The 24,795-nt window shown below is 35.4% G+C and overlaps 5 protein-coding genes across 7 annotated transcripts; 2 read left to right on the forward strand and 3 right to left on the reverse strand.

Moving 5' to 3' along the window:
- Positions 1–1,904: 1,904 nt before the first annotated feature.
- Positions 1,905–3,173, reverse strand: LOC130727391 (EG45-like domain containing protein). Its single transcript, XM_057578507.1, has 3 exons — positions 2,985–3,173; positions 2,214–2,496; positions 1,905–2,121 (listed from the first exon to the last, which is right to left on the reverse strand). The coding sequence occupies exons 1-3, from the start codon at positions 3,094–3,096 to the stop codon at positions 2,115–2,117; spliced, it is 402 nt and encodes a 133-aa protein (XP_057434490.1). The 5' UTR covers positions 3,097–3,173; the 3' UTR covers positions 1,905–2,114.
- A 1,945-nt stretch (positions 3,174–5,118) lies between these two features.
- On the forward strand, positions 5,119–8,857 carry LOC130727392 (adenine nucleotide transporter BT1, chloroplastic/mitochondrial). Its single transcript, XM_057578508.1, has 3 exons — positions 5,119–5,931; positions 7,822–7,983; positions 8,104–8,857. Exons 1-3 carry the CDS (start codon positions 5,407–5,409, stop codon positions 8,575–8,577), a joined length of 1,161 nt encoding a protein of 386 aa, XP_057434491.1. The 5' UTR covers positions 5,119–5,406; the 3' UTR covers positions 8,578–8,857.
- Positions 8,858–9,536: 679 nt separating this feature from the next.
- LOC130727394 (protein FAR1-RELATED SEQUENCE 5-like) lies at positions 9,537–12,542 on the forward strand. Of its 2 annotated transcripts, none has more exons than XM_057578510.1 (5): positions 9,537–9,668; positions 10,068–10,128; positions 10,207–10,445; positions 10,554–11,649; positions 12,127–12,542. In XM_057578510.1, exons 3-4 carry the CDS (start codon positions 10,398–10,400, stop codon positions 11,613–11,615), a joined length of 1,110 nt encoding a protein of 369 aa, XP_057434493.1. In that variant the 5' UTR covers positions 9,537–9,668; positions 10,068–10,128; positions 10,207–10,397; the 3' UTR covers positions 11,616–11,649; positions 12,127–12,542. The 2 variants fall into 2 exon arrangements, with proteins under 2 accessions (XP_057434493.1, XP_057434494.1); XM_057578511.1 differs by having other exon boundaries at positions 10,252–10,445.
- Positions 12,543–12,573: 31 nt separating this feature from the next.
- On the reverse strand, positions 12,574–18,709 carry LOC130727393 (cellulose synthase A catalytic subunit 1 [UDP-forming]). Its single transcript, XM_057578509.1, has 14 exons — positions 18,469–18,709; positions 18,072–18,267; positions 17,801–17,979; positions 17,281–17,398; positions 17,005–17,194; positions 16,360–16,626; positions 15,911–16,256; positions 15,577–15,714; positions 15,369–15,494; positions 14,770–14,982; positions 14,391–14,655; positions 13,956–14,152; positions 13,519–13,869; positions 12,574–13,435 (listed from the first exon to the last, which is right to left on the reverse strand). The coding sequence occupies exons 1-14, from the start codon at positions 18,550–18,552 to the stop codon at positions 12,854–12,856; spliced, it is 3,252 nt and encodes a 1,083-aa protein (XP_057434492.1). The 5' UTR covers positions 18,553–18,709; the 3' UTR covers positions 12,574–12,853.
- A 2,683-nt stretch (positions 18,710–21,392) lies between these two features.
- LOC130727395 (protein OVEREXPRESSOR OF CATIONIC PEROXIDASE 3) lies at positions 21,393–24,443 on the reverse strand. Of its 2 annotated transcripts, XM_057578513.1 has the most exons (5): positions 24,226–24,443; positions 23,686–24,069; positions 22,567–22,869; positions 21,836–21,975; positions 21,393–21,691 (listed from the first exon to the last, which is right to left on the reverse strand). In XM_057578513.1, the coding sequence occupies exons 1-5, from the start codon at positions 24,388–24,390 to the stop codon at positions 21,688–21,690; spliced, it is 996 nt and encodes a 331-aa protein (XP_057434496.1). In that variant the 5' UTR covers positions 24,391–24,443; the 3' UTR covers positions 21,393–21,687. The 2 variants fall into 2 exon arrangements, with proteins under 2 accessions (XP_057434496.1, XP_057434495.1); XM_057578512.1 differs by having other exon boundaries at positions 21,393–21,975; positions 24,226–24,442.
- Between the last annotated feature and the right edge of the window lie 352 nt (positions 24,444–24,795).

A 24,795-nucleotide genomic window follows, 5' to 3' on the forward strand; every position in this document is an offset into this window, starting at 1 on the left:
AGAACAATATTTTGTCTTATTTCTGGCATTTCCGTACACTGAAAATAATGCAGATGTTGGTGCTGATATAAATAATGGTTGGAATGGCAAGGAATTGTGTGGATAATGCTACTTTAATTTCGTGCTATGCACGGGTTTGTCAATTCTTAAGTATTTATCCAAGTTTATTTTGTAAACAATCTGTATTTCTAGTGTTTAAATTAGTTCTGCAAAATTTAGTCTTAACTAATTTCAAACTAGAATGATATTCATTCTATTATTTTTTTTGACAATGATATTGATACACAACATAAAAAAAGTGATATTTTGTACATAAGCTTACCAATATCACATGATGATCGAAAGGCATCTTATAAGTAACCAATTACTTAATTTACAAAATCTCTTCTTGCATGATGCTACTCAAGTCTCCCAAAAAAGAATGTAACCATTCTTTATCTTACTTCCTCAATTCACAGTAAAAAAAGTGGTCATTGAATCATTAACCGATCCGATTCAACCACCAAACATATAGATCAACTGATATAGGATTGTTCACCTCCCGCACTCTATAAAGAAACCTGACCGAGCTATCTTAGGAAAATAGTGGAACTACACTCTGTAAGAACTAGATTACTGGTGATGATTTATAAACAATTTATTGGGGTAGTGCATTCAACTTTGTGCACTATGCTAATGCTATGTATAGTTTTCCCTTTAAACAAGGCTCTTCACTCTTTTTATGAAGAGAATGTTAAACGTGAGGATTAGTTTGATAATACACATTGAATCTAGCATTATGGTGCATAAAATATTAACAAAGAATTGGGGAAAACAAATCATATTCCTGCCTGGTGCCGCATATGTTAATGCTATACATTGAGTTACTTTTTTGCCGCCTCTACTTTTTTTCATATAGCAATGAGGCTGTTCCAATGTGCTTACTTAGCACCATTTTTAGTTGCACCAAGTTATCTACACAATGACAATTTTGAGATTAATCCTCTTAAAGTTTTAAGATCACATTAAGTAAATAGACATTTTCAACGAATTCTTCTCCATACACACTATTTAGAAATTGAACATTTCACTAAATACTTGCAGCATTTTAGAATTAGCACTTTGTGCAGCCCCAAAAAATAAAAGCATTTTAACACTTCGCCACTAACTACAAAATACTGTTTTCCGCATGCAATTAAGCTGCTTACTGGTATGACTGCACTTTTTAGTTGATGAGTATCCCCCCACATTCTCTTTGTAAATTGGCGTGCTTGATATTTTAATTATCATGTAAAACACACTCATACTGATTATGATTATTGTGCATGTTTGAATCCATAGTGAAAAATTACGACTAAACTAAAATCACAATGGACAGTTACAAAAATTAATGGAAGTTGTTTCTATTCACCATAATTTTCCATTGTGTCCAAAGATGCACCTAAATGATCAAGGCCTTGTAAACAAAGGATTTACTAAGTGGATTGGGCTAAGCCTTATCTCTTGTTAACCGAACTTAATCAAAGTCTGAACTTGCACATGTGGCCTAGTTAATAAATCCACAAATCAGGATAGACTTGATATTTTGTCAGAATTTAGGCTAGACTTAACTCTATTCCAAAAGCTCAAGGTTCAGAATTGTTCTAGCTTTTATAACAAAACTTATATTTTACTCATATCTCTGTGGTTAATACGAGACTTTTAAAAAAACACAAGCCAAACAGAGGAATCATATGAACATTGCCAAGATGTCCCCTATACCAATACACTATAAACTCTTAATCGATTCAACTCTATACACATGACATGTATACTAGTTAAAATTATGTTTCAAGATTATCTGCAAAGGATAAAGGATGTGGCATTAATTGGATTCCTAAGAAGAAATTACCAACAAACCAGAATAGATCATCGGCAAAGATGTATACATATCTAAAAGTGTTTTATTAGATCAATTCTTCGGTTTCCAGAAGCAAAATCTTTCTTACAACTAAATATCAATAGTCTCTATTGACATCATGGTATACAGAAGATTCACTCAAACACTATATACTTTGTTACACAACACTGCTACATTCTGTTCTTTCAAATCATCAAGGTGCGCTTATTCAGAACATGTTGGCCTGAATGGAATGTCATATCCTGCATGAACACCAATGGAATTAAGTTGATTAATTACTTGGCTGGAAAATGATATTGATGACATTGAAGAATGAAGTAGAAGACATGCTTACTGAGTGTATTCAATGTTGATTTTTGCATTAGGGAAACGTGAGATGGCTGCAAAGGCATCATTTGACAAGAGCAGGGTGTTTGAGCATGACGACCCTGCAGCACAAGAATCAACCACTTTAACATCAACACTACCACCTTTGCATGGCTTGTTGTGTCCACTCACACACCTTACTCTGTATCTTCTTCCACATGCTGCCCCGTTATCCCACAATCCTTCATTTACAGCCGCAAAGATATTCCCTGGAGGAAACTGTTCTCTCCTATTTCCATCACAAGCAGTAGCTACATACCAAACCAAACAAACAGGAGAAATTAAGCAAATTAAGTGCACGTTCGAAAGTCCCTCAATCAAAATCAATTAAGGAATTTATGCGAGAGCCTGGATGTTAGAATTAATTCTGACCAAAGAAAAATTGATCCAAATATGCAACGCGTTCACTTTTGTACTTGAATCATGTCTTGTAATAATAATAATAATGATTTGTCTACACTGGTTTTTTGGAGACACCAACCCATGCAACTCTGCAGTTTGTAGCTCAAAAACTACTACAAACTGCAGATGTCGCTCAAAAACTCGTGTAAACGAATCAGTGCTCATGTAATGAGCATCTAAATAAGCAGAAATTCAGACACCCTTTTAACACATTAACAATAGTCTTTTATCTCCTTAAATGTGTGCATAGGTTAAAACCGATGCTAATGCGTATATCAGAACGATGTTCAAATAAAAGTGAATGTCCACGCATCATGTAAATTAATTGTACACTTACGTATGTAAGGGGGTCCATAAGCTGCAGCAGTGCCAACTTCTCCATGAACCTGCAGGCTCATTTGTTTGAGCAAAAGGCTAAATATGATAGCAAAGGTAAAGAGCCTTATCATTATTCCAGCCAAATGATGAGTTGCTAGATAGTAGATGGTTTTTTGGTTGATGGTACCAGACCTTTCGTGTTCTCACTTCTCAATTTATAACCATCAATTTGAAAGCCGGTAGCTAAATGTATCAAGCTGTCATGCTTATCTTTTTATAAATAATACTTAAATACTAATTAATTTTAGGGAATGCATATCATGTGTCATGTTCATCGTTAAGTTAAAAATATTGATTAAAGAAACTTTTTTTATGAGCTTAATGGGATTTTTATGGCTGAGAATTTTCTCTCATGACGCGCGTTACATTTTTAGCAAGAAGTGTTAGAGAGAATTTTGAACTACCTCAATATAAAAGGGCGGCAGACCTAGATCTTAATGGAATGTGACAAAGCAATACCCCTTTTTAGTGCAAGAACTCCATCGTGCGGTTTAGATTCAATTCTATGGATTGTACTATTGTAGCACCTTATGTTTAATTATCAAAGATATATATAGCTTTAGCCAGTTACTTTAACGTTTGATCATCATTTCTCTTGCAATAACGTAATTATGCGTCATCAATGACATTTTGGCGTTAGTAAGCCAACTAAATCACTCATGAGAGTGTTTTGATAAGTACAAAACAATGGTGAATGCAGTGACCCTTCGTGCTGATCAGGGTTGAGGCGTTGAACCTTTGTTGTGTAATGTGTTGGTGGTGGCACATGCAAAAACAATAAGACGCTCAAATTAAAACATGAGTGAGATGCGGAGAAGATGATATAAGAGTGTACCTTATAAGCTTTTTTTGCCTTTTCTATATAGGCTCGGGCCGTTTGAGGAATCCAAGGTAAGGTTTTTATCAGTCGGAGAACGAGGTACAACGTTAGTTTTGGGAGACCGTTCGATTATTGTAAAGGAAGTTGGCGGGGGAGGCAGGGGAGTTCATGGGTGAGAAGAAGACTTTATAAGAAATGTGACTCATAAACCTAATGCCTTAAAGTTTTGGGTTAAGATGTGGCGTTGATATCTCTTGGTGTCTTATTCCTCGACCAATAGACTCCCTTATCTCCCCCAACAAAAGTACATGACATCGTTGGTCAAACAATGTGTAGAGGCTTGCATGTTGCTTTGATTTCTTGTGCGTTGTGATCATTTCTACACGGAAGCGATTGTTGACCTTGGGAGCCCGCACTGAGGTGACACAATGGGAGCTAGAAAGACGCCAGACACGTTAAGTCCCTTCATGCAAGTTGATAGTAAGTGATCGTCCATGTGCTCAAATAAGTATGTTTCATCAGCCATGGTCGCGGGCAACATGTTGCCATCAACGTATGTTGAAGTCGGATTTTAGTAGTTGACCTATGGACGAGGTGTCAGACATGCTCGGTAATAGTCGAATATACATGTGCGGTCATGGTCAGATGTTATGCTTGAGGCAACCTGTGTAAACCATCTCGATAATCATGGAAATCAACGGTCATAGCCTGACAAGATCTCGGGAGCCATAAGTCATACCTCAGAGAGAGCTCAAAATTCGACAGGTTTGTGACTTCTTGATGAGATCTTGATCCTCAAAAGGGATTTTAAACTTGTTCGATGAGGATCATGTCCTTGGATGGATTTTTAGCCTTGTTCGACGAGGAACTCGACCCTCGTAGGATTTTTTTATACTTTCTCGACGAGGAACTTGGTCCTCATAAATTTTTTTAAACTTATTCGACAAGGAACTCAATCCTTATACTAATTTTCAAACTTGCTCGGCGAAAAACTTGATCCTTTGAGGATTTTTTCAAACTTGCTCGACGAAGAATTTGGTTCTCAAATTAATTTCAAACTTAGCTTAACGAAAAACTTCATCTTCTTCATAGGATTTGTTCTACTTTGATCAGTGAGGAATTTGATCCTCCAATGCTTTTTCAAACTTATGAATGCAAAGGAACAACAGAAGAAAAGAAGTCAAAGCACTTCAAAAATATGCAACACCTTTGATGAAAGTGAGGTTTTTATTTCATTATTTAATTGGGTAAATATTTAAAGTAGAAGATTTAGATTCGGTGGCACTGCAACAACGCTAAACAAAACAAGAGGAGAATACCTAACTTCTCACCACACCAAGAGGCAGCAGCAGCAACAGCAACAGCAACAGCAACAGCAACAACAACAACAACAGTTCCAAAACCATACCTTAAAATTTATGTTCGATTTCGTCTAGGTTCAGAATGACAACGTTGTTGTCTCCCTGAATCCATCACTGTAACATAGTAGTAGCTATGTGTGTTGTTATTCACTAAGCCAAGCTTTATCACACATCACAAGCTCACAAGCTCTATCTGGTTGATGGGTAGGAACAAAATCCAACTATTTGATGACAAACGAGATGGGTTTTTCTCTGTCTGCGATTTGGGGTACCATCATCCCGGAGGCTTGTTCGCCAGCGTTGGTCAAAGGGGAATGGGGTTCGGTGATGTGCAACCCAACAACCCTTCTGATTCCCGGAACAACAATGGTGGATTGAAACTTCCCTTTAACGATTTGTATGCAAAGTATGTTCAGTCACTGGGGAAAGTTGAGATTGTTGATGATGATGGAGTTAAGGTTAAGAAGAAAAAGGGTGGCTTTGCTCTCAGAATTAAGATCAGGAATCCTTCTATCAGGAGGTTGTTTAGTGGGGCCGTTGCTGGGGCGATTTCGCGGACCGCGGTGGCGCCTTTGGAGACTATAAGGACTCATTTGATGGTGGGAAGTAGTGGCAGTTCTACCTCTGAGGTGTTCCAGAATATTATGAAGATTGATGGTTGGAAGGGGTTGTTTAGGGGTAATCTTGTTAATGTCATTCGGGTTGCGCCTAGCAAGGCCATTGAGGTAATAGATTATACTGCTTCTCAAGCCTTTTTAGTTTCATTTATACTTGGTTGTTCTTCAAGTAATTTATCTCATTGGGTTTCTTTATTGCTTCCCTGATATCATTTTGTGCAAATTCTGCACTTATAAATCTATTTGCTTTTTGATGAATGATTTATTGGATAGGAGTAGATGATACCATATTTTCTAGACCATATACAGCTTTATATACAAATCTTTTTAGAAGAGGTCACTGGAATTAGTGAATTATATACTTTCTGTTCTGCATAACAGGAATTCAAATGAACATTTTGAAGTGCTAAAATGAATTTAGTGCATCATAAGTCATAACCGGGGATACTTTATAGTTTGGAGGTAGGAGAGAATCATTGATTTAAGCAGGCTTTGCTGGACGCTGATTGTCTTGTTGATTTAGAGATGATTGAACACGGGTTTGATGTTAATCACAGTTTTAATCTTCTTCTAGAGCCATTCACTACATCCTCGGGCAGTGATGGTGATGGTGTCTGGAGCTTTGTCATGCTATTAGAGAAGCAAATAGAGCTTCAGATTGGCTAGACCGATTCTCTCAATCTAAGGTACTTTGGTATCTACTTCACCAAGCTACTCCAAAGGGACTGTGTAAGATTCTGCTTGATGACCTTGCAAGAGTAGCATCTCCTACATTAGTTTCTGTTTCATTCACTTGATTTTTGAACCTTTTCATGTGAGCCAAAAAATTCAATATAATGCACATTCCTATATGAAGAGAGAAATTGGGTGTATGTGCTGATTAACTACGGTATATGATTGTGAAGTTTATCACGAAACAGAAGTACAATGCGTCTTGATTGCTAGTCTATGTCAATTCTGCGCTCACCCTTTTCTGTTATAATGTTTTCAGATTCAGGTAGTTATAGGTTCTCTGCGTGGAAACAACTGCCACTTTGTTGGAAGCCTCATCCTCTAGACCACCCTTATAACATTTTCATCAATAGATATACTCACAGAAAATTTGTGCTTCCATTTCTTTAGATGATATTGTCTACCTTTGACTGTTGACTCCAATATATTTTCTTGTCTTAGTCTGTTTTTTTTTTTTTTTCTTTATTGAAAAGATTTTTTTTAAGATAAAGTCCCTTCAAAATGAGCTTGTCCATAAAGTTCACATGGATGCTAGCTGGTTAATACCATGATGTACCTTATAATAAACCAAGGGTGGATATGCCTTACTTGTGCACTTTAAAGACAAGTTACTTTAGGTTTGGTACTTTATTCTACCATTTGGTCATGCTCCTTTCCCTGTAATGACAAATAGTTGGGTTTATTGCTTTCAGAACTCAATTACTTTTAAGTCTTAATTTGGAGTTTTCCACTTTCCTTAAAACTGTAGCCGTTTTAAGTCTTAAATTGCTTTAATTTTTGTATCTAATGAACGTTAATACAATAATAGTGTTTTGTTCTTATTTTCTTATTTTCTAGGTATTAGACTTAGTGCGTGTTTGGATACACTTTCAACCCACATTAGCACACATTCCAATGCAAACAAGTATGTTTTGTTCTAAGTTTCACAATTTTGTGCATGTGAATTCAGTTTCTATAAGTCAGCCAAATCTCTCTACTCAAATCAATTTGATTCCCAGACATAGTGTTTATAAGTTATAACATTTAAAAATAGGGAAAGATATGATTCAAATTAGAAATTGAATTCTATGTTTGAAACTATTATAAAACTGAAATATGAACGTATTTAGAAATCAAAACATACGTCTGGATCTCACTGAATGTGAAATTTGTTGGAGAATAATGTTTCTAAATGTGAAGAGCATTATTTTATGTGTCAGACGGTGATAAACTAAATGTAAACTGTAGATTTTATGTATCTCAATATATTTTCACCTGTTCCTGCAGCTATTTGCTTTCGATACAGTAAACAAGAACTTATCACCTAAGCTTGGGGAGCAGTCCAAATTCCCAATTCCTGCATCATTGATTGCAGGTGCCTGTGCTGGAGTGAGTTCAACTATATGCACATATCCTCTTGAATTACTTAAGACTCGACTAACTATCCAGGTATGTACGTTAAAAATATACAGAATTTTGCTCTCGCATACTTGTGTTTTAGCATTATACCTGAAAATTAAAGGGAAAACTCAGGCTTGATTATTGATTATTGATTATTTGATTCTGCAGAGAGATGTTTACAATGGTCTACTTGATGCCTTTGTGAAAATAATTCGAGAAGAGGGTCCTTCAGAACTTTACAGAGGCCTCACTCCTAGTCTTATTGGAGTCATTCCATATGCTGCCACCAATTACTTCGCGTACGACACTTTGCGAAAAACATACCGGAAAGTTTTCAAACAAGAGAAGATTGGTAACTTTGAGACCCTTTTGATTGGTTCAGCAGCTGGTGCTATTTCAAGCACTGCAACTTTTCCGCTCGAGGTGGCTCGCAAGCATATGCAAGTGGGAGCTCTCAGTGGAAGACAGATTTATAAAAATGTGGTTCATGCACTTGTAAGCATACTAGAACAAGAAGGGATCCAAGGGTTATATAGAGGGCTGGGACCTAGTTGCATGAAGTTGGTGCCGGCCGCCGGAATCTCTTTCATGTGTTATGAAGCATGCAAGAGCATTTTGATAGATGATGATGAGAAGCAATAGGATGATGAGTCAAGTGCTTGCTTTCCGATGAAGCCTGCTACATACTCTGTTTATTGATATTCTGTTAACTTATTTTGGAATTCTTTTATATTACTGGATTTTTGGCCCCCCACAAATCACATTTTGTTGGTATCAATTGTGAAAATATAATAATCTTATTTGCAATTAAATTTCAGATTGATTGAGAACTATACTTTGTAAAATGGTAGTTTGAGTGCTGGTTGATTCTTTTTGAAGAGTAATGTGTAGTAGTGAAAGATTTTGAATGCAGGTCCTTAAAGATGGCTGGCTTCCTTCTTCCCACTCTATTCATCCCTTTCCTTAGAATTTCTCTGCCGGCTTGATAACAAACCACAAGATAGACTCTATTTGAATTTCCGTGGGGATTTGCATCCTCTTCTTGAAACATAAAATAAAAAAAGGATTGTCCTCTCATCATGTTATTGGTTGGAGAGAATATCTATTCAAGAGGTACTAAATTTGTATTGACAAGATAACTCTATTTGAATTTCTGTTAAGAACGCCTCCAATGTACATTTACACAAATTACGTGGCAAAAAAAGCTAAGGAAATAAACAATTGGATTGAATGAATGTACTTACACTTCTTTCCAACTTTTAAATAAACATACTAAAAATGTTACGTTAATATGAAAAAATGTCAAACCCAATCCTCTAGATTTTTTAATTTATCATAAAAATAATTAAGTCAGTTTAATTCCAAGTATTTGAATTGAAAAAATTATTAAAAGTTTCTCTATGGAAAATAGTATATAAATACCAAAACATACAAAAAAGTTAGAAAAAATTGTATACGATATGTGATGTGATAGTAACAAAAAAAAGATAAGAATAAAAATTAAGTAAAAATGAGACCAAGATAAATTGATATGAGTTTGTCAAAATTGAATTTAGGGAATCCATAAATTCACACAACCAGGTGTTAAAATAAATTGTGATACCAAATCCCATCCATGTGTCAACTTAATTTAAGGGCTTAGATTTTTCATTTCCCCCCAAATCCTAATACTCTCAGGCACCGACCTGATGCTCTGTCTCATCTCTCGTTTTCGCTCTCATTGTTAATCACAGGTATGCATGCTTTGTTCTCTCATTATGCATTATAGTACAACAATGAAGCTGAGAATTTCCCATGAATTTACTACTGCCACTTCTCTGTATGATTAGGTTTGCTAGCTTCTACCTAGTCATAGGCATACAATTTTCAATTTTGTTTAGACTAGGTAATAGTTACCTTTGGTATATGATGTAGTGGGGTAGGGTTTTAAATCGCGGTTGTGGTCGCGGTTGCTGCTGCGTGGAATTTTGTACAAGGGTGATGCGACTACAATTGCGGCCGCGATGCCGATGCAGGCACTCCAAAAACTCGTTATGTTGCGGTCGCAATTGCGGTTTTGACTTTTGAAACCCTAGGTGCTATAATGAATTCTTTTGCTTTGACTCTAATATACCTTTTAAAAACTGTTTCAGGAAAAACTAGGACCGGACTTGTCTTTAGATCAAAGGAATGGTAATTCAGAAACCGGACTAGGTGAGTGTTGCTCATGTTTTTTTATTATGTTCTTACTTCTTAGTATAACTTATTGTGTGCATGATTTTGATGAGGAAGCCTCAGGTACTTATCACTCTAGCCGACAATCTCCTTCATATGTAGATTCAGCGAATGCAGTTGACCGAAGTTCCCTGACTAATTGAGAGCTCCATCTAAGAGGCAAGTCTCTCCCGAAAAGCTTCACCGCGCAGCCTTATTAAGAAGCAGATTTGCTGATACTTAAAGCTCAAGAAAAGGCACTTCAATCTATGATGGATGCAACACAAACCGCAGAAAATGAGATCCATAATATTGAGGTATTGTAATTATTTCCTAAGCTCTCTGACTTTGGTCTCTCTGACTTGCTTTAAAATCTTGTTGTATCATACCTTTTCATTTTAAATTTCTTTTTCTTGGGTGCACAGCATATGGGAAATTCTGAGAATAACGTCGTAGAAGATGCTAATCTAGAAACAAGCTTAGATAATGCTTCACCGGATGATGTTCCTAATGTGAATGAGCATCATGACCTTTATCCTCGTATTGGATTAGAATTCGACTCTCTTGATGATGTTAAAAAGTTCTACAAAGCATTTGCTAAGAAAGAGGGCTTTGGATTTCGTATCCGTTCAAGTAAGCCTAATTCATGCATACTTGTATGTTCTAATGAAGGTCAACATGTAAGCAAGAGTAATGATGCTGAAGAAAGTAATGCTACCATGAAGAAAGTCAGGAAAAGGTGCTCAACTTCAAGAACCGATTGTAAGGCTTCGCTTGTAGTTTCAAAGGCGAGAAAGAGACATAATTGGGCTATCGTTAGTTTTAATAATGATCATAATCATATTATGGTTAGCCCTAAGAGTGTGAAGTATCTGAGGTGTCATAAAGAAGGGATGAGTGTAGCGGCAAAGAACCTTGTTGAAAAGTTTCATCAAGATGGATTACCTACTGGGAAAGTTGCTACAATGTTTAACAATGGAAGCTCATCCTTTTCTAAAAGGGATTGTTGGAATCATCTTAGAAATGTTCGATCTCGGAAGCTAGAGGTTGGGGATGCTAATAAGAATGTTGGATTTGTTGGAGGTGAAACAAATCTTGTATCGGAGCGTGATGATTTAGCAACTTTGCGTGGTATGCATGTCCATAGGCTACTAATGTCATTAGCTGATCTTGCTGCAAAATCTGAAAAAATAGACAAGTTTATATCATCACAGTTAGAAGAAATTTACAAAAAGGCTTCAATGATGGTTTCTGAAATGCAAAGCAGTAAGGATATACTTCTTTCAGAAACAAGCTGTCAAGGTTTTATCATGGATGAGCAAGTAAATGAAGAGCCTGAGTTAAATATTAAAGATCCAATTATGTCACAAACCAGAAGAACCAAAAGTAGTCTAGAGTTGTCAATGAATCGACCATCAGTAAACAAAGATCATGCCAAATATGTGGAGAACATGGACACAATCGATGAAGTTGCAAGCAAAAGTTAAGTGATGAATCAAGCTATCAGATGGCTTAGTTGAGGTAAGAGCTATAAAGTGTTTCCGAATATATTTCACATTATTTTCTATTGATACAGATCTGTTTGATGATTATAGGTAGACTCTTACAAAAAAAAATTGAGGATGCTTGCTTTGGAACTGCTTTTGATAATTTCATTGTTCATTTTCATAGGTTAACTGGTTTTGTGGTGTACTTACATAAATTTTAAAGTATAGTTTTTTTTTTAAAATGTATTTTAAGTTATAGTTTATACTGCTGCATAATTTCCATGATGTCATGTTGTAATTTCTCAGTATATATACTGCTGCATAATTTCTGTGCATATATACTGAAACACTCTTCCCTTTCTTCCTTCTTGAGTGAACCAGCCTCTGACATGGTCTTTCTTCAATAGATTTGGCTTGCATCACTTAGAATTAGGTTGACCTGTTTTCTTTTAAATGTTGCTAATAATTCTACTTACATGATTTACTTTGTATCTGTGCTTTTAATTTTCAGATGCTGTTACAGGATTTAGTGCTTCTATTTTACTTAGGTGTTGTAAAGAGATGAGTGCAGCGGCGAAGAACTCGAGCAAAAAGGGGCTTGTTTCAAGTTTTTCTGCATAAGCTTCCAAGCCAGTTTCAATGCTGGCGGAATAATGCTCTTCAATTGTAAAATTGAAACTTATTTGTTTTGTTTTTCATTTCAACAAAAAAAAAATCCAATATTGTAATTTCACTGCATTTATATATTGCTGCCGTACTTTTAGTTTCTGTTGGCAAATAGTTAGTGCCAGAACCTTTGCCCATTAAGAGACATCAGATGAACACATAGGTTTGGTTTTTCATCTTTAGAATCCAATCAAACACAAATTTCAATTTTTTCAGAGTTTTTATTGACTTGAATCGGTATGAATATGATCACTCTTAGTCTAATAGATTAGAGGATATAAAAAATGACATATTCAGACAAAGTACATATATTATGCGGACAAAATTACATCGATTGACATACATCTCAACACAAGTATTCTTGTAGGACCAAAAAAAGGTACAAGTAAAATAAATAAATGAACAATAGAAACACAAATGGTACAAACAGGATTTTCTGTCATCTACTTCTTGCTTGTTTTCTAAAGGGGTCACCAATCCTCCACACTGAACTTTTGCTATATACACATGACTGCAATCTTGTGTCTCCAAGAGAAGTGGAAGGTAAAAAAGAAAATGAATCACTGAGAGAACTAACAGTTGATGCCACATTGACCATTGCTTTTGCTGGAATCTGTGGTGAAGGGGTCAATCCTCACCCACAGCAAGGAGAATATTGAAGCAAGAAGAATGGACCAAACAATAACAATGGTGGGGGTACGATTTTGCCTACCCAAGAGACCCTTCAAGAATGGGTATAAATGTGCAATGACCCAGATAGCAAAGAATAGCTTACCAAATAGTGGACCCCAAGATTGGTAACCACTGTTTATGGCAAAGGACACACCAGCCACTATCCCTACCAAATTCACAATAAGCACTGTTGTAGGAGGGATGAGAAGTGATGTCCATTTGAATATATATAGCTCTTGAAAGTCGCCATCTTCATCATTTGCCTTAGATGTAACAGTGAAATTTGTATCAATCCCAGCAAGCACTTTAAGAAGCCCTTGGAACACTGCAAAGAGATGTGCTGATGTTCCTCCAATAACCCAGAACTGTTCATTTCTCCACCAATCTTCTATACCGACCCCACTCCACCTGAGCTCAAGAATTGCAGTAGTGAAAATGGAGACGAAAAGGAGAATGAACCACATGCTGGCAAAGTTACTTATCTGCATAAGATTCAGAAACCTCAGATCCACTATCAGAAGCTATAGATTTATCAACAAGAAATGAGATAGAAGAAATCACTTACCTCTGGAATAATAAATTTATTTGTGATGAGACAAAAAGCAGGGAGTGTACAGTAAGCAAGCAATGGGATTGAGGTGAAGGGGTAGACAACAGTGTTAATATAAGCAAGCCTCTGGAGGCCCTTCAACTTCCCGTTGTAGCCATACCACAAGGGACAATGCCTGCTCATAAAGATTTCAATAGAACCCAAGGCCCAACGAAGCACCTGATTGAGACGGTCAGAAAGATTGATGGGAGCAGAACCCTTGAATGCTGGGCGGGGTGGCATGCAATAAATGGAAATCCAACCACGAGCATGCATCTTAAACCCAGTCAAGATATCTTCCGTCACAGAACCATAGATCCATCCGATCTGGCGAAGTCAGAAAATGTTTAATTAATAACTAAACAAGCTTCCTATTAATCTCATAATCTCATATTTCTTTATACAAATCTCACCTCTTTGCCCCATTCTGTCTTGTCTTCATAACCACAACTGATGACATGAATTGCTTCCTTAAGAAGAGTTGCAGGGTTGGTTGAAGGTGGAATGCCACCCTGTTCCATGAAGGTGGCAGCAATAAAAACTGGAGATTGCCCAAAACGCTTCTCCAAGCTTTTCTGAGACATGAGAAGTGACCTTTCATCATCATAACCTGAAAGAGGAGGATATACATATCAACAAGGATACAAGATATTGTCATCTCAGTTTCCAGACAACACTATAAATGCCTGGCAAACAAGCTATGGCTAGTATAAATTACATATGGATTTGATCAGTGAAATGGGGGCACAATGAATCATGAAATTACACGGTAATCAACATGCAAAATTCTACATGCATAAACATCCATAAATAAGGGAGTTACCAGAGACTTTTTCATAATTGCATACCTTCAACACCCTCCTCTATATCTTCCATATTAAATATGGGAATGGTGGATTCGGTTCTTTTAACTGCTCTCTTCTTGTCAATGTACTTCTTATTACCACCCCTGCCCTTCTTTCTAGAACCCCAGCAACTCTTGACAATAATATTAGGTTCCAAATCTTCCTCAGTCAAAACAGGATCATAACCATACAAAGCCTGCCTATTGAAACAGCAACCAGTTCCCACATAGACTGGGCCTTGAATACCATCCTGACCTTTCATGTTGATCTAACAGGTAGAAAAAAGAAATGAAATTTAGCCAACGCAGTGGAGAGCAACGCAACAAAATAATTATTTTCTCTGTTGCTACTTAGAAAAATTATTAAATAAAGTAAGACCTACATCGAAGAACACAATGTTACGATTGGCATATCGATCGTGCAAGTCAATGCCATCGAACCTCTGAGGGAATTGCACATAGCATGTCTTCTTTCCATAAGCAGGGTCCATCATGAAACACATCGCTTCTTTAAGAGCTTTGCTGTTATTGAAATAGTGATCACAATCAACATTCAAAAGATATGCACCATTGGTCAAGACAGCTGAAACTCGGATCTGCATAACACAAGATAAACCAAGGTTAGATATGCCCAAAATTGCTTACTAGTAAAAAAGTGCGTAGCTATTATACCAATTATGGCACAGCAAGGAAATGCTCGATTGGTTGGCAGAAAGGAAGAATAATAATTCTTACATACAAAAAATCCACATATGATCAACTAGCAACATCATTGACATCCTAAAAAAGCTTTAGAATTTGCTACACTGTCTATAACACATCGTTGATCTATGTTGAATCACAGCATATGAGCAAAACATACAGCGACATAATAGCCATAAACTTGAAAGAAGCAAATCAAGACACAGCTTTAAAGAAAAAGAAAAGCATTAATCAGTAAAGCCATAAAACAAATAAAATTAGAAGTTTCAGCTTGACAAACCAAAGCATTCATAGCTCCAGCCTTCTTGTGATGTTGGAAGCCTGGTCTCTTTTCACGAGAAACATAAACAAGCCTAGGAAGCTCATTTCCATCTGTATCAAGCCCACCGCTATGACCTAAAAACACCTGCATAAAACAAAATATTAAACTACCTAGACAACATTACAAATGGTAGAGACTATATAAACTACGGAAAAAATGGTAAGACCTGAATCATTCCAGGATGATCCCTAGGATTATTTCCAGGCCAAGGAGTTCCATCCTGCATTGTCCAGCCTTCCTCTGGCACCTTCTGAGCTTTTGCTACAAGGGCATTGATTCGTATTTTGAACTCTTCATATTCTCTCTGTTAAACATTAGAATCTATAGTTAAATTTCTGGACCCACATACCCCAACAGGCCACCATAGAAGACTTCACAAGCCTTATTTTTACAAAAAAAATATTGATTTGTCAACACTCAATAAAGTTTCCACTTGGCACATTAAAACATGATATCTAGATATATTGAATTGGAAACAGAAACAATGCTTCAAGAACAACCTTCATTGCCCGTCGCTCTTTTACAAAAGAGGGTTGAATCTTGTCTTTTAAGTAATCAATCTTCTGGGAAAAATAAAACTCGGGGGCTCTTGGCTCAATATTGTGCTTTTTGCAAAAAGGCACCCACTTCTTCGCAAACTCAGCTGTTTCTGATAGGGCTTCAAAGGTCAACATAGCAGAACCATCATCTGATACATAGCAGGAAACCTTGTCCACAGGGTAATCAACAGCAAGTATAGACAAAACAGTGTTTGCAGTAATAAGAGGCGGCTCTTTGAGAGGATCCACTGTACTAACAAAAACGTCAACAGGATCCAGCTGCGATGGCTCTCCTTCACGATCATATCTAAACAAGAGAAACTAGGATTAGTGAAATAAATAAAAATGACATATCATAGGTAAATAAAGAAGCTAGGCCCAATAGAACATGGATAAGGAACAATGTAAACCTTAGAGCAAGCCTCTCAAGATATGTTTCACGATTAATGGGAGACCATTTTGGAAACTGATCCAAGAGCCAGGAGAAGGCAAACCAAATCTCACAGATAACTGATGTCATCCACAGCGGATATGCATCTTTTACCGGGTGAGTTACACGATATTGTAAGAAAAAGCCAAGAATAATCAGCCGGAGTATGATAACAACACGATAAGGGGTTATCTGAGTTGAAGAAATAGGCACTATACGACTCATAGGTTGTCGAGCATCATCAACCCTGTCAAGAATAAAATCAATTGACCGCTTAACATCAAATAAAAGCAATGTAATTCAAACTTCATGAATATTGAAAGCTTCTATATTCTACCTGTAAGTTATGAACAAAAAAAATCTAGACTTAGGAAGCCCAAAAAATAAATCAACATGGTGCAATACAACCATGAGCAACTAATAATATATCTGTTCAATAAAACAAGGAGACATAATGCAAGTTAAAATGTCTAACTTGCATACACAAAGATTCCATTTTAAATTACATTTTGTCTCCCAGAACAACAACTTAATTGTCTAACTTGAATACACAAAGATTGCTGCAATAATTCCATTCAGGATCATCTAGTCATTAAGAATCATCAAAATTGCATAACTGGCTTACATCTGAAGTTCTTCTCCATTAGAACCAGTCCCTTCAATGTCTCCTCCCTTCCCTTCAGGGTATTTACCAGTCATTTGTACCATATTTTTCTCCTGCTTGAGCTTCCAACCTTCAACTCTTTCTTTCCAGTCAACATTTCCCAGACCGTAAGAATTTAAGTCCTTTGATGGGTCCACAATTCGTACTGGAACTGTAATAATGAAGACATAGTCAATCGAAAATCCGTAAGAACTATGAAATATCTCGTTACAGCATCGCTTCAAGCTAACTACATACCTGGTTGCCTTGGATCCGTATAGTGAAGTGAGTGAGCTTTATCACCTGGGCCTAACGGACCTGAAGTAGTTCGGACAGATTGAGTATCGGGTGTAGCACATGGAATCTCGCCAGACACCTGACAATATCAAGAAACAATTAGTTACAGTATTGAAAGTTGAAACATGGAGTAGAAAATAGAAAGAGCAGATTATCAGTGAACAACTGAGCACTGGCAGTCAGTGAAAGACAAAAATAAAATACATGCACTATTTCATGAAATATACTCCCAGATAGGAACATATATAACATTAATTACATTGCATAAAGAAGTTCATCATAAAATATTTTGCTGTTTGTCATTCACTTCATCACAGCTCAAGACTACAGGCAATAACTTAGTAACAAGAGAAAGTGATAGAGAGATCTAGTTTAGGAAATAACTTTCTATGTCTCCCTGTAAAAACACGCAGACAAAATCTAACTTAAGATCTATAAATAGAAACCACATTGCAAAGACAACAACAGTTCAATAGATTACCGTTTGGCCATTGGTGAGAAGCGGAATCGGCTGCTGAGGATCACGTCTCGAAGATAAAGAAAGGTCAGAACCTTCTTCCCACTGCCTGCTAGCTTTAGCATTCCCTTGAACATAATTGAACTCATTTTCTAGATCATCAACATCATCTTCATCTTCATCTCCATCCACTCGTGCACTCCCTGAAATCCAGATTCAACTACTCTAGTCAATTTCAAAATTAAGATACAAAATCTGATCAATCAAAATGAAACAAGCTAACTAACTAACCGACCTCTTTGCCTCTTATACCGCGTCTTGCACTGAGGACAAGACTGATTCCCATCCTTCCGTTCGTATTCATAACACGGACGGCAAACCGGGAATCCACACTCATTGCAAGCAACAAAGACATCACCAGTAGCGGAAATTCCAACATTATCACCACATATTTGACAGATTTGTCCATTCAAATTCTTCAACGGTTTCGGCTGCAGCGATGCATATGCATTACATTAAACCAAATTAGAATCAAAAAACCTATCTATATATAAATTGACAATTAAGAAAGAAAAATTGAAGATCAACAGTGACCACATAGATCTGATCTGAACTTGAAAAGGCAGTGTAAGAAGAAATCGTAATCGTAATCGTAATCGATGATTGAGATTTGGTTTGAAAGACTAACTAACCCCACTGTCAGAAGAATCGTGACGAATCCGAACAAGCTCGTTCCGCTTGTGGGATCCAGCAACCATTCCGGCGTTTGCTTCCATCTTGTCTGTAGTGTCGCAGACGGCGGTGCAGATCACCGGAGTTCAGGACCTGAGATCTGGAAGCGACGCAATGCCTCTGTGAAAATCTTCGCCCATTCAATACGCCATCTCTCTCTCTCTCTCTTCACTCTGGTTCACTCTTCTTGTAGCTGTTTGTTTCTGTCTGTTTATGGCTATTACTACTACTTTACCGGATGAACTGGTTAACGGTGGTACTTGTAAGCTTTACCAACTACGGGTTAGATCGCGATTTTTATTGACTTTTTTAACAAACGTCCATTTAGGGGTGGACACGTGTCGTTATGGAAGGCGCGTGAGGATTTGCAAGGGGAATGGTTCTTGGAGTGGCACCAGCTGTAACACGAAATTCCGGGTGCTACCGGTTTGCTTTTTCAGTGGCTGTCGGTGCAACTCAGTTTAGTTCAGAATGGACTCTATAGTTGAGTAAATTACAGATCTATCCTTTTGCTTACTTGTAAGTTGTAATAATTGCACCGTTACACCTAATGCTGATTAATTTGTAGTTGATTTTTTTTTATTATGTGATAGGTAATGTCTAGCTAACACAAAAGTCAAAACGTTAAGTAGATAATTTCCTGTTAAACTTGCGAGGTGGATGTAATTAGAGCTTTGATATAGAACTAATCATAATACCAAAGTATTTATTCATTAAATGAGATTGGTATGGACATAAACAATTACTCATACAGTAAATGCTTATTGGAGTTTATTACTCTATATCCAAATACTAGATATTATACTCGTGCGTTGCACGGGTTTACTTACAATATAATTTAATATTATATATAAATTAATACATTTTAAATAAATAAAAATTAAAAATTAATATTTGGTCCTCTTGAAGAGGGTTATATTTCATAGTCACTTTCCTATTAAAATATCTTTTGGTTTTAAATTAAATACATAAAAATTCAAATAGTTTATATTTATAAATATAAAAATGTGTGTTAATAAATATGATTAGAGTTCTTTTTAGTGTAAATAATTAATATTACTCAAATTTAATTATTGATATTTAATTATTAGCATAGAAATAATTTTAACAATTTAAAATTTATTTATTTTATAATACGTAAAATTATGAAGTTAAGTTTTAAATTAGGTAAATAAAATGTTAAGTAATAAGAGTTTAATATCGTGAAATAAGTTTTAGTATAATCTTTTATAATTTTTATCGTAAAAGTCATCTGTTGTGACCCTTCAAGACCAAGAAAAAATAAATTAATTTTAACTTTTGAAATTGTAATAAGTTTAAACTTAAATAGCGTAAAATATTATCTAGCGAAATTTAAATTTATTCAAGTTATTTGATTCATGAATGTTTTAGTCATGAGACTGATCCCTCGAGATTCTACGATCATATTAAGTTGATAGGTCTCTCACAACAAAAATTTATACATCTTTGGTTATTATTATTTTTAAAGTATTATGCTTCCTCGAGTAATTTTTACTAATATATCATGGATAGAAAATAAATATTTAAATATTCTTTCGATAATGCATATATATGTTATAGTTAATATTAAATACTTATTAGCGGCATTTCTTAATTTTAAAACTATTTTATCTAAATTATTTATGAAAATATTATTGGTTACAAAGAAAATTTATTATTTTTTAATGTATTTCAATACAAAGGTATGAGAATTTTATGGTTTAATGTATTTAATGTAATACTCAAGTCTCATTCACATATACTCGTGCGTTGCATAAGTTTATTTGTAGTATTTTTAAATATTATATAAAAATTACTATAGTGTAATTATATAAATAATAAGTATTAAAATTATTTTCATATCTTGAAGAACTCTCAAACTCCTTAATTACAAAGGAAATTGATATATACAGTTTTTAATTTTTTTTTTGTTATTTGTATTTTAATATAAAGGTATGAGAGTTTCATGGTTTAATGTATTTGATGTAAAAAATCAAGTTACCTTTACATATAAAATAGTTTTTTAATTTGAAAACTATTTTATCTAAATTATTTGTTAATAAATATTATTCGTATTGAATTTAATTTTTAATATTTGTGAAATACAAAGCTCAAGTAAATTTTAAGTTTATGAATGTTGTTATTTAATGTAAGTAGTTGAATAGTTTTTTACAATGTAATTTTTTTTCAATTTTTATTTTATTATTTTTTAATATATTTATTAAAATTATTTTTGTTTAAATGTATTTAATAAAATGCAACACTTGAGTTTTACTTAAGTATTTAATGCTAAAACTCAAGTGTGCTTTATATATATATATATATATAGAAGATATGTTATCACTTGATAGAAGATTCATAATATCTCGAATTGACCATTTAATTTGTCATTTTCGTGCAAGTTGTCCTGAGTATTATTGGCTTTACTTTTAAAAAAATCATAAATCTTTTGAAAATATTCAATTTAAAAAGCATCGGTCTTAAGATTTTAAGAAAATAACCAATTAAAAAGTTGCATTCCAGAGTGTCAAAAGAAAAATTGTGTTAATCCCTCGTGTAATTATTTGATCCCTTAACTATTTTTATAGGACAGGACAACTTTTCCTTATTTATTTTGCCCGTAACATCTCCCATTTGTTAATTGCTATACTAGATGAGAGGTAACAATTACAGTAAAACTGAAAATGTTACTCTTCTTTCTTCTTTTTTAACACTGAAAATGCCACAACAATAGATGTTTAGAAATCGATACAAATTTCTAAATACGCCAACACAACTTTTCCAATCTATACTACTGAATTGTGGGATGAGGACCTCTTTCACTTGGAAACTCTCATGTTTTTTCATATTGAAATATGTCCATCTCTCTTTCATATGTATTAAATAGGTAAAACATTTTAAATATTCACCAAAAGAATGATTAACACAATGTTTCAATAAACTATGTCTAGTCCAAAAAAAAAATTAAAAAAAAAACTATGTCATGCGACATGTTAATTTTACACATTTGAGTGGATGTATCATGTGCCCTTTTGCGACATTGCGCAAACTTTAAGATTAAACTATGTTGGCATATATGGCATTGCCAATTTGCACTAAGGACTGCAAATTGAGCATGTGAGTATGTGACATTGGATGCAACCGACCGAAAATCCACTCTGTCGTGACCAGAAGAATAATCACCTACATCACCACATGTAATCTAACTTTGTCTCATAAGTCACCCCAAAAAACATGACCACTTGTTGAAACATAACTTTTTATACAGTTCTAAGGTTTGCCACAGCTTACATCATTAAAAATATATTGAAGACAGTAAACTCTTACGCAGTTTCTTCGGCAGTGGAACGCTGGTAAGGAAGACGGCGATCAGGAACTCCATCCTCGGCGCGTTTGTCTTCAAACCACTTAACAACTTTTCTTCTGGGAATGTTTGTTACATGCACAATACTACTGATCATTGTATTCTGCATTGTGATCCATGGCAGACAGATAAGGGTATCAAGTTAACAACTTATGTTATTAGAAATGAATATATAGGATTTAATGACTTTAAATAGAATATACACAGATAAAGTGAATGTTAAGTGTTAACCATATAGTCATAGATCTAATCTTCACCGTTTTTATATAATTTCATAGTTAAAATTAAATCCAAAGACCCTAATATATAATTATATATATATGGCATCTCTCCCTTTCTCTTGAAGTCTCTGTCCTCTCCTCTCTCAGGCTAAAATGAAACATTTAGCTTGAGAACTGAAAATGAGAACCATTGATTAACCATAAATCAGGCAGTTATAGTACAGGTCATGCATGGTTTTCCAACCAAAAGTACAAGTACAGCACACACATAATCATGAAACACAGACAAATGGAAATGGATATAACTAATTAACTAAGCTGTAAGTATCTTAATTGTTACTAGAAGAGAAAAATGGAGGAAACAAAACCAGAAGAACAAGTCTAAAGAGCCAATGAACATTGTACTAGTAATGATCACAGATGATCTTCAACCATAGAATTCATAATGTTGAAGCATGGGAAACTTTACTTACAGTGGGCCGTTTCGATCTCCTATAAACTCTCTCCAAAGTGTCAACATGGGCTTTTTTCAATCTCTTTTGAGCAGACCAACTGCGCTGCATGGTATGAATAGGTACTTGAGCCTTGGGTTCAGATTCCCCACTGTCCAGACTTGTTTCATTAATAATAGTCTCTCCGAGTTTCGATTCAACTACGGTCGCTGGGGGTTCATCAGGTACTGATAGACTCATCATTAGAAGATTTGGAGGAGGGTTGCGGAGCAATTCAAGAACAAGAGCCCTATCAAGACAAAGCTCAGCAGCCAAACTTTTTATCTGCAACAAATAAAAATGATGAATTCGAGGAAGGGAGTCCTGAAGTTAATTATAGAGACTGGACTAGCATAGGTCTATAATGTTAAGCATGCATGTCAAAACAAAGACCCCCTTCTTTCATTAGCATATGAACACAAAAAGACCACCTTCAAATCAAAAGCACTTTCAATGAAAATCCTAACCAAGTTCTTAATCTCAACATTTCAAAAACAAATAAATAAACACAAGTTGAAGTTAATGTGTTTGCAAATTAACTGAACATTATCTGCAGCAACTAGAATGAATTGCTTCCAATCGCGACTCCAGGTTATTCAGGAAGGAAGAAATCCAACCTGGCTAGTCCATCAAGTTCTTGCATCTACTTAACAATCAATCAGGCTATAGGAAACTTCTCACTGCCAACTACCACAACAGGGCTAGGCTCCGAGGGAAGAGTCCGAAGCTTCATCCTATTACTAACAGTATCAGATTAAAAGCCTTAAACAAATGGTTGACATTTTTCCAAACTGATTTTGATTTCTCAAACTAGTGTCTACTCCGGTATTATTCAAATCAAATGCAATGTCATACAAGCACTCAATGCAAGGAAGAAACCAGAACACTCAACCTCTGAAAATACAAAGTATAACTAACAAAACAATCCCATCATCTGTTACGCTAAGTTATATGGTCCAAAAAACACTGAAGTAAGTTATCCCATTTAGGATAGATAACTAGTTTAGTAATGCAAATGGAACAAAGTGAAAGATAAAACTGCAACAAGTGAACAAACAAGTTCTGCGGAAAATTCATAAACTACACGCCAAAGACACTTACACTAGTTTTACGGCGTCCAGTTTTTAAAGCTCTAGCCAATTTCTTCATTTGCCAAGTTCTAAGCTTCAGGGGGCTTTCATCTCCATCCTCATTGTCATTTTCCGGATCATCACCAGCTTCTTCATCATCACCAGTTTCTACATCAATTGCATCTGAGTTTAACAGCTCAGCATCACCATCATCATCATCATCATCTCCTAATGCATCAGCAAACACACTTTCTAACAAGGCCAATTCTTCTTCAGGAATGTCATCAAAGCTACCATCATCATCATCATCATCATCATCATCAATTGACAAATCATCGTTTTTGAGATCCTCTTCAAGTAACTTGAAGAGCAGCTCAACCGCGTCCTCTTCCCCCTCTTTACCTTGATTCTGAGACTGCAAAAGACAAATTCATGAAATCAGATATAATTTTTCAGCTTTGAGTTCCCAAATATTATCAAATTCCATCATAAATTAGAAAACCTTAATGAAAATAGAGAAGTATATCAGAAAGTGCTGCATTGAATTCGGAGAAGGGAAAATTGAGATGACCTTGTTTTTCTTCTTTCTGGAAGCGGCGGCGACGATGGAAGAAGAGAGGTTTCGGGGCCGAGAAGAAATGACGACGGAGGAGAAGAGAGGTTTCCGTTGTAATGGAAGAGATTGGCCTCCTGCAAGGAATCGAGCACAGGATAAGCACTGAACTGTTGCACTCATTCTTCTACAATATCTTCTTTCACTGAGCACAGGGAGCCTGAGAAGTAGAGGGAGTGAGGGTTTTGTTACTAATTTTCAGCTAAATTTATCCACTAAAAAATTAAAATTAATTTATTTTAGTTAAGGGTTAATCAACATTTTGGTTGTCTTAAAAAAAATCAATATTTTGGTTCTTTGGGGAATAATATTTCTTCTAGTCTAATTGTTAGGAATATCATTTCCTGACTAAGACTTAAGGACTTAAGGTGTGTTCGGTTAGGATTTAGGATTCCCGAGAATATTTTTAAATTTTATTTAATTTAAAAATTCAAAATGATAAAAAAAAAATGATGGAATATGTGAGTAGTGGAAAGTTACATTCACTATCTCATGGGAATGCAAGATTCCCAACCCATTTCATGGGAA

The sequence above is a fragment of the Lotus japonicus genome, chromosome 1, assembly GCF_012489685.1.
Source record: "Lotus japonicus ecotype B-129 chromosome 1, LjGifu_v1.2".
Taxonomy (NCBI): domain Eukaryota; kingdom Viridiplantae; phylum Streptophyta; class Magnoliopsida; order Fabales; family Fabaceae; genus Lotus; species Lotus japonicus.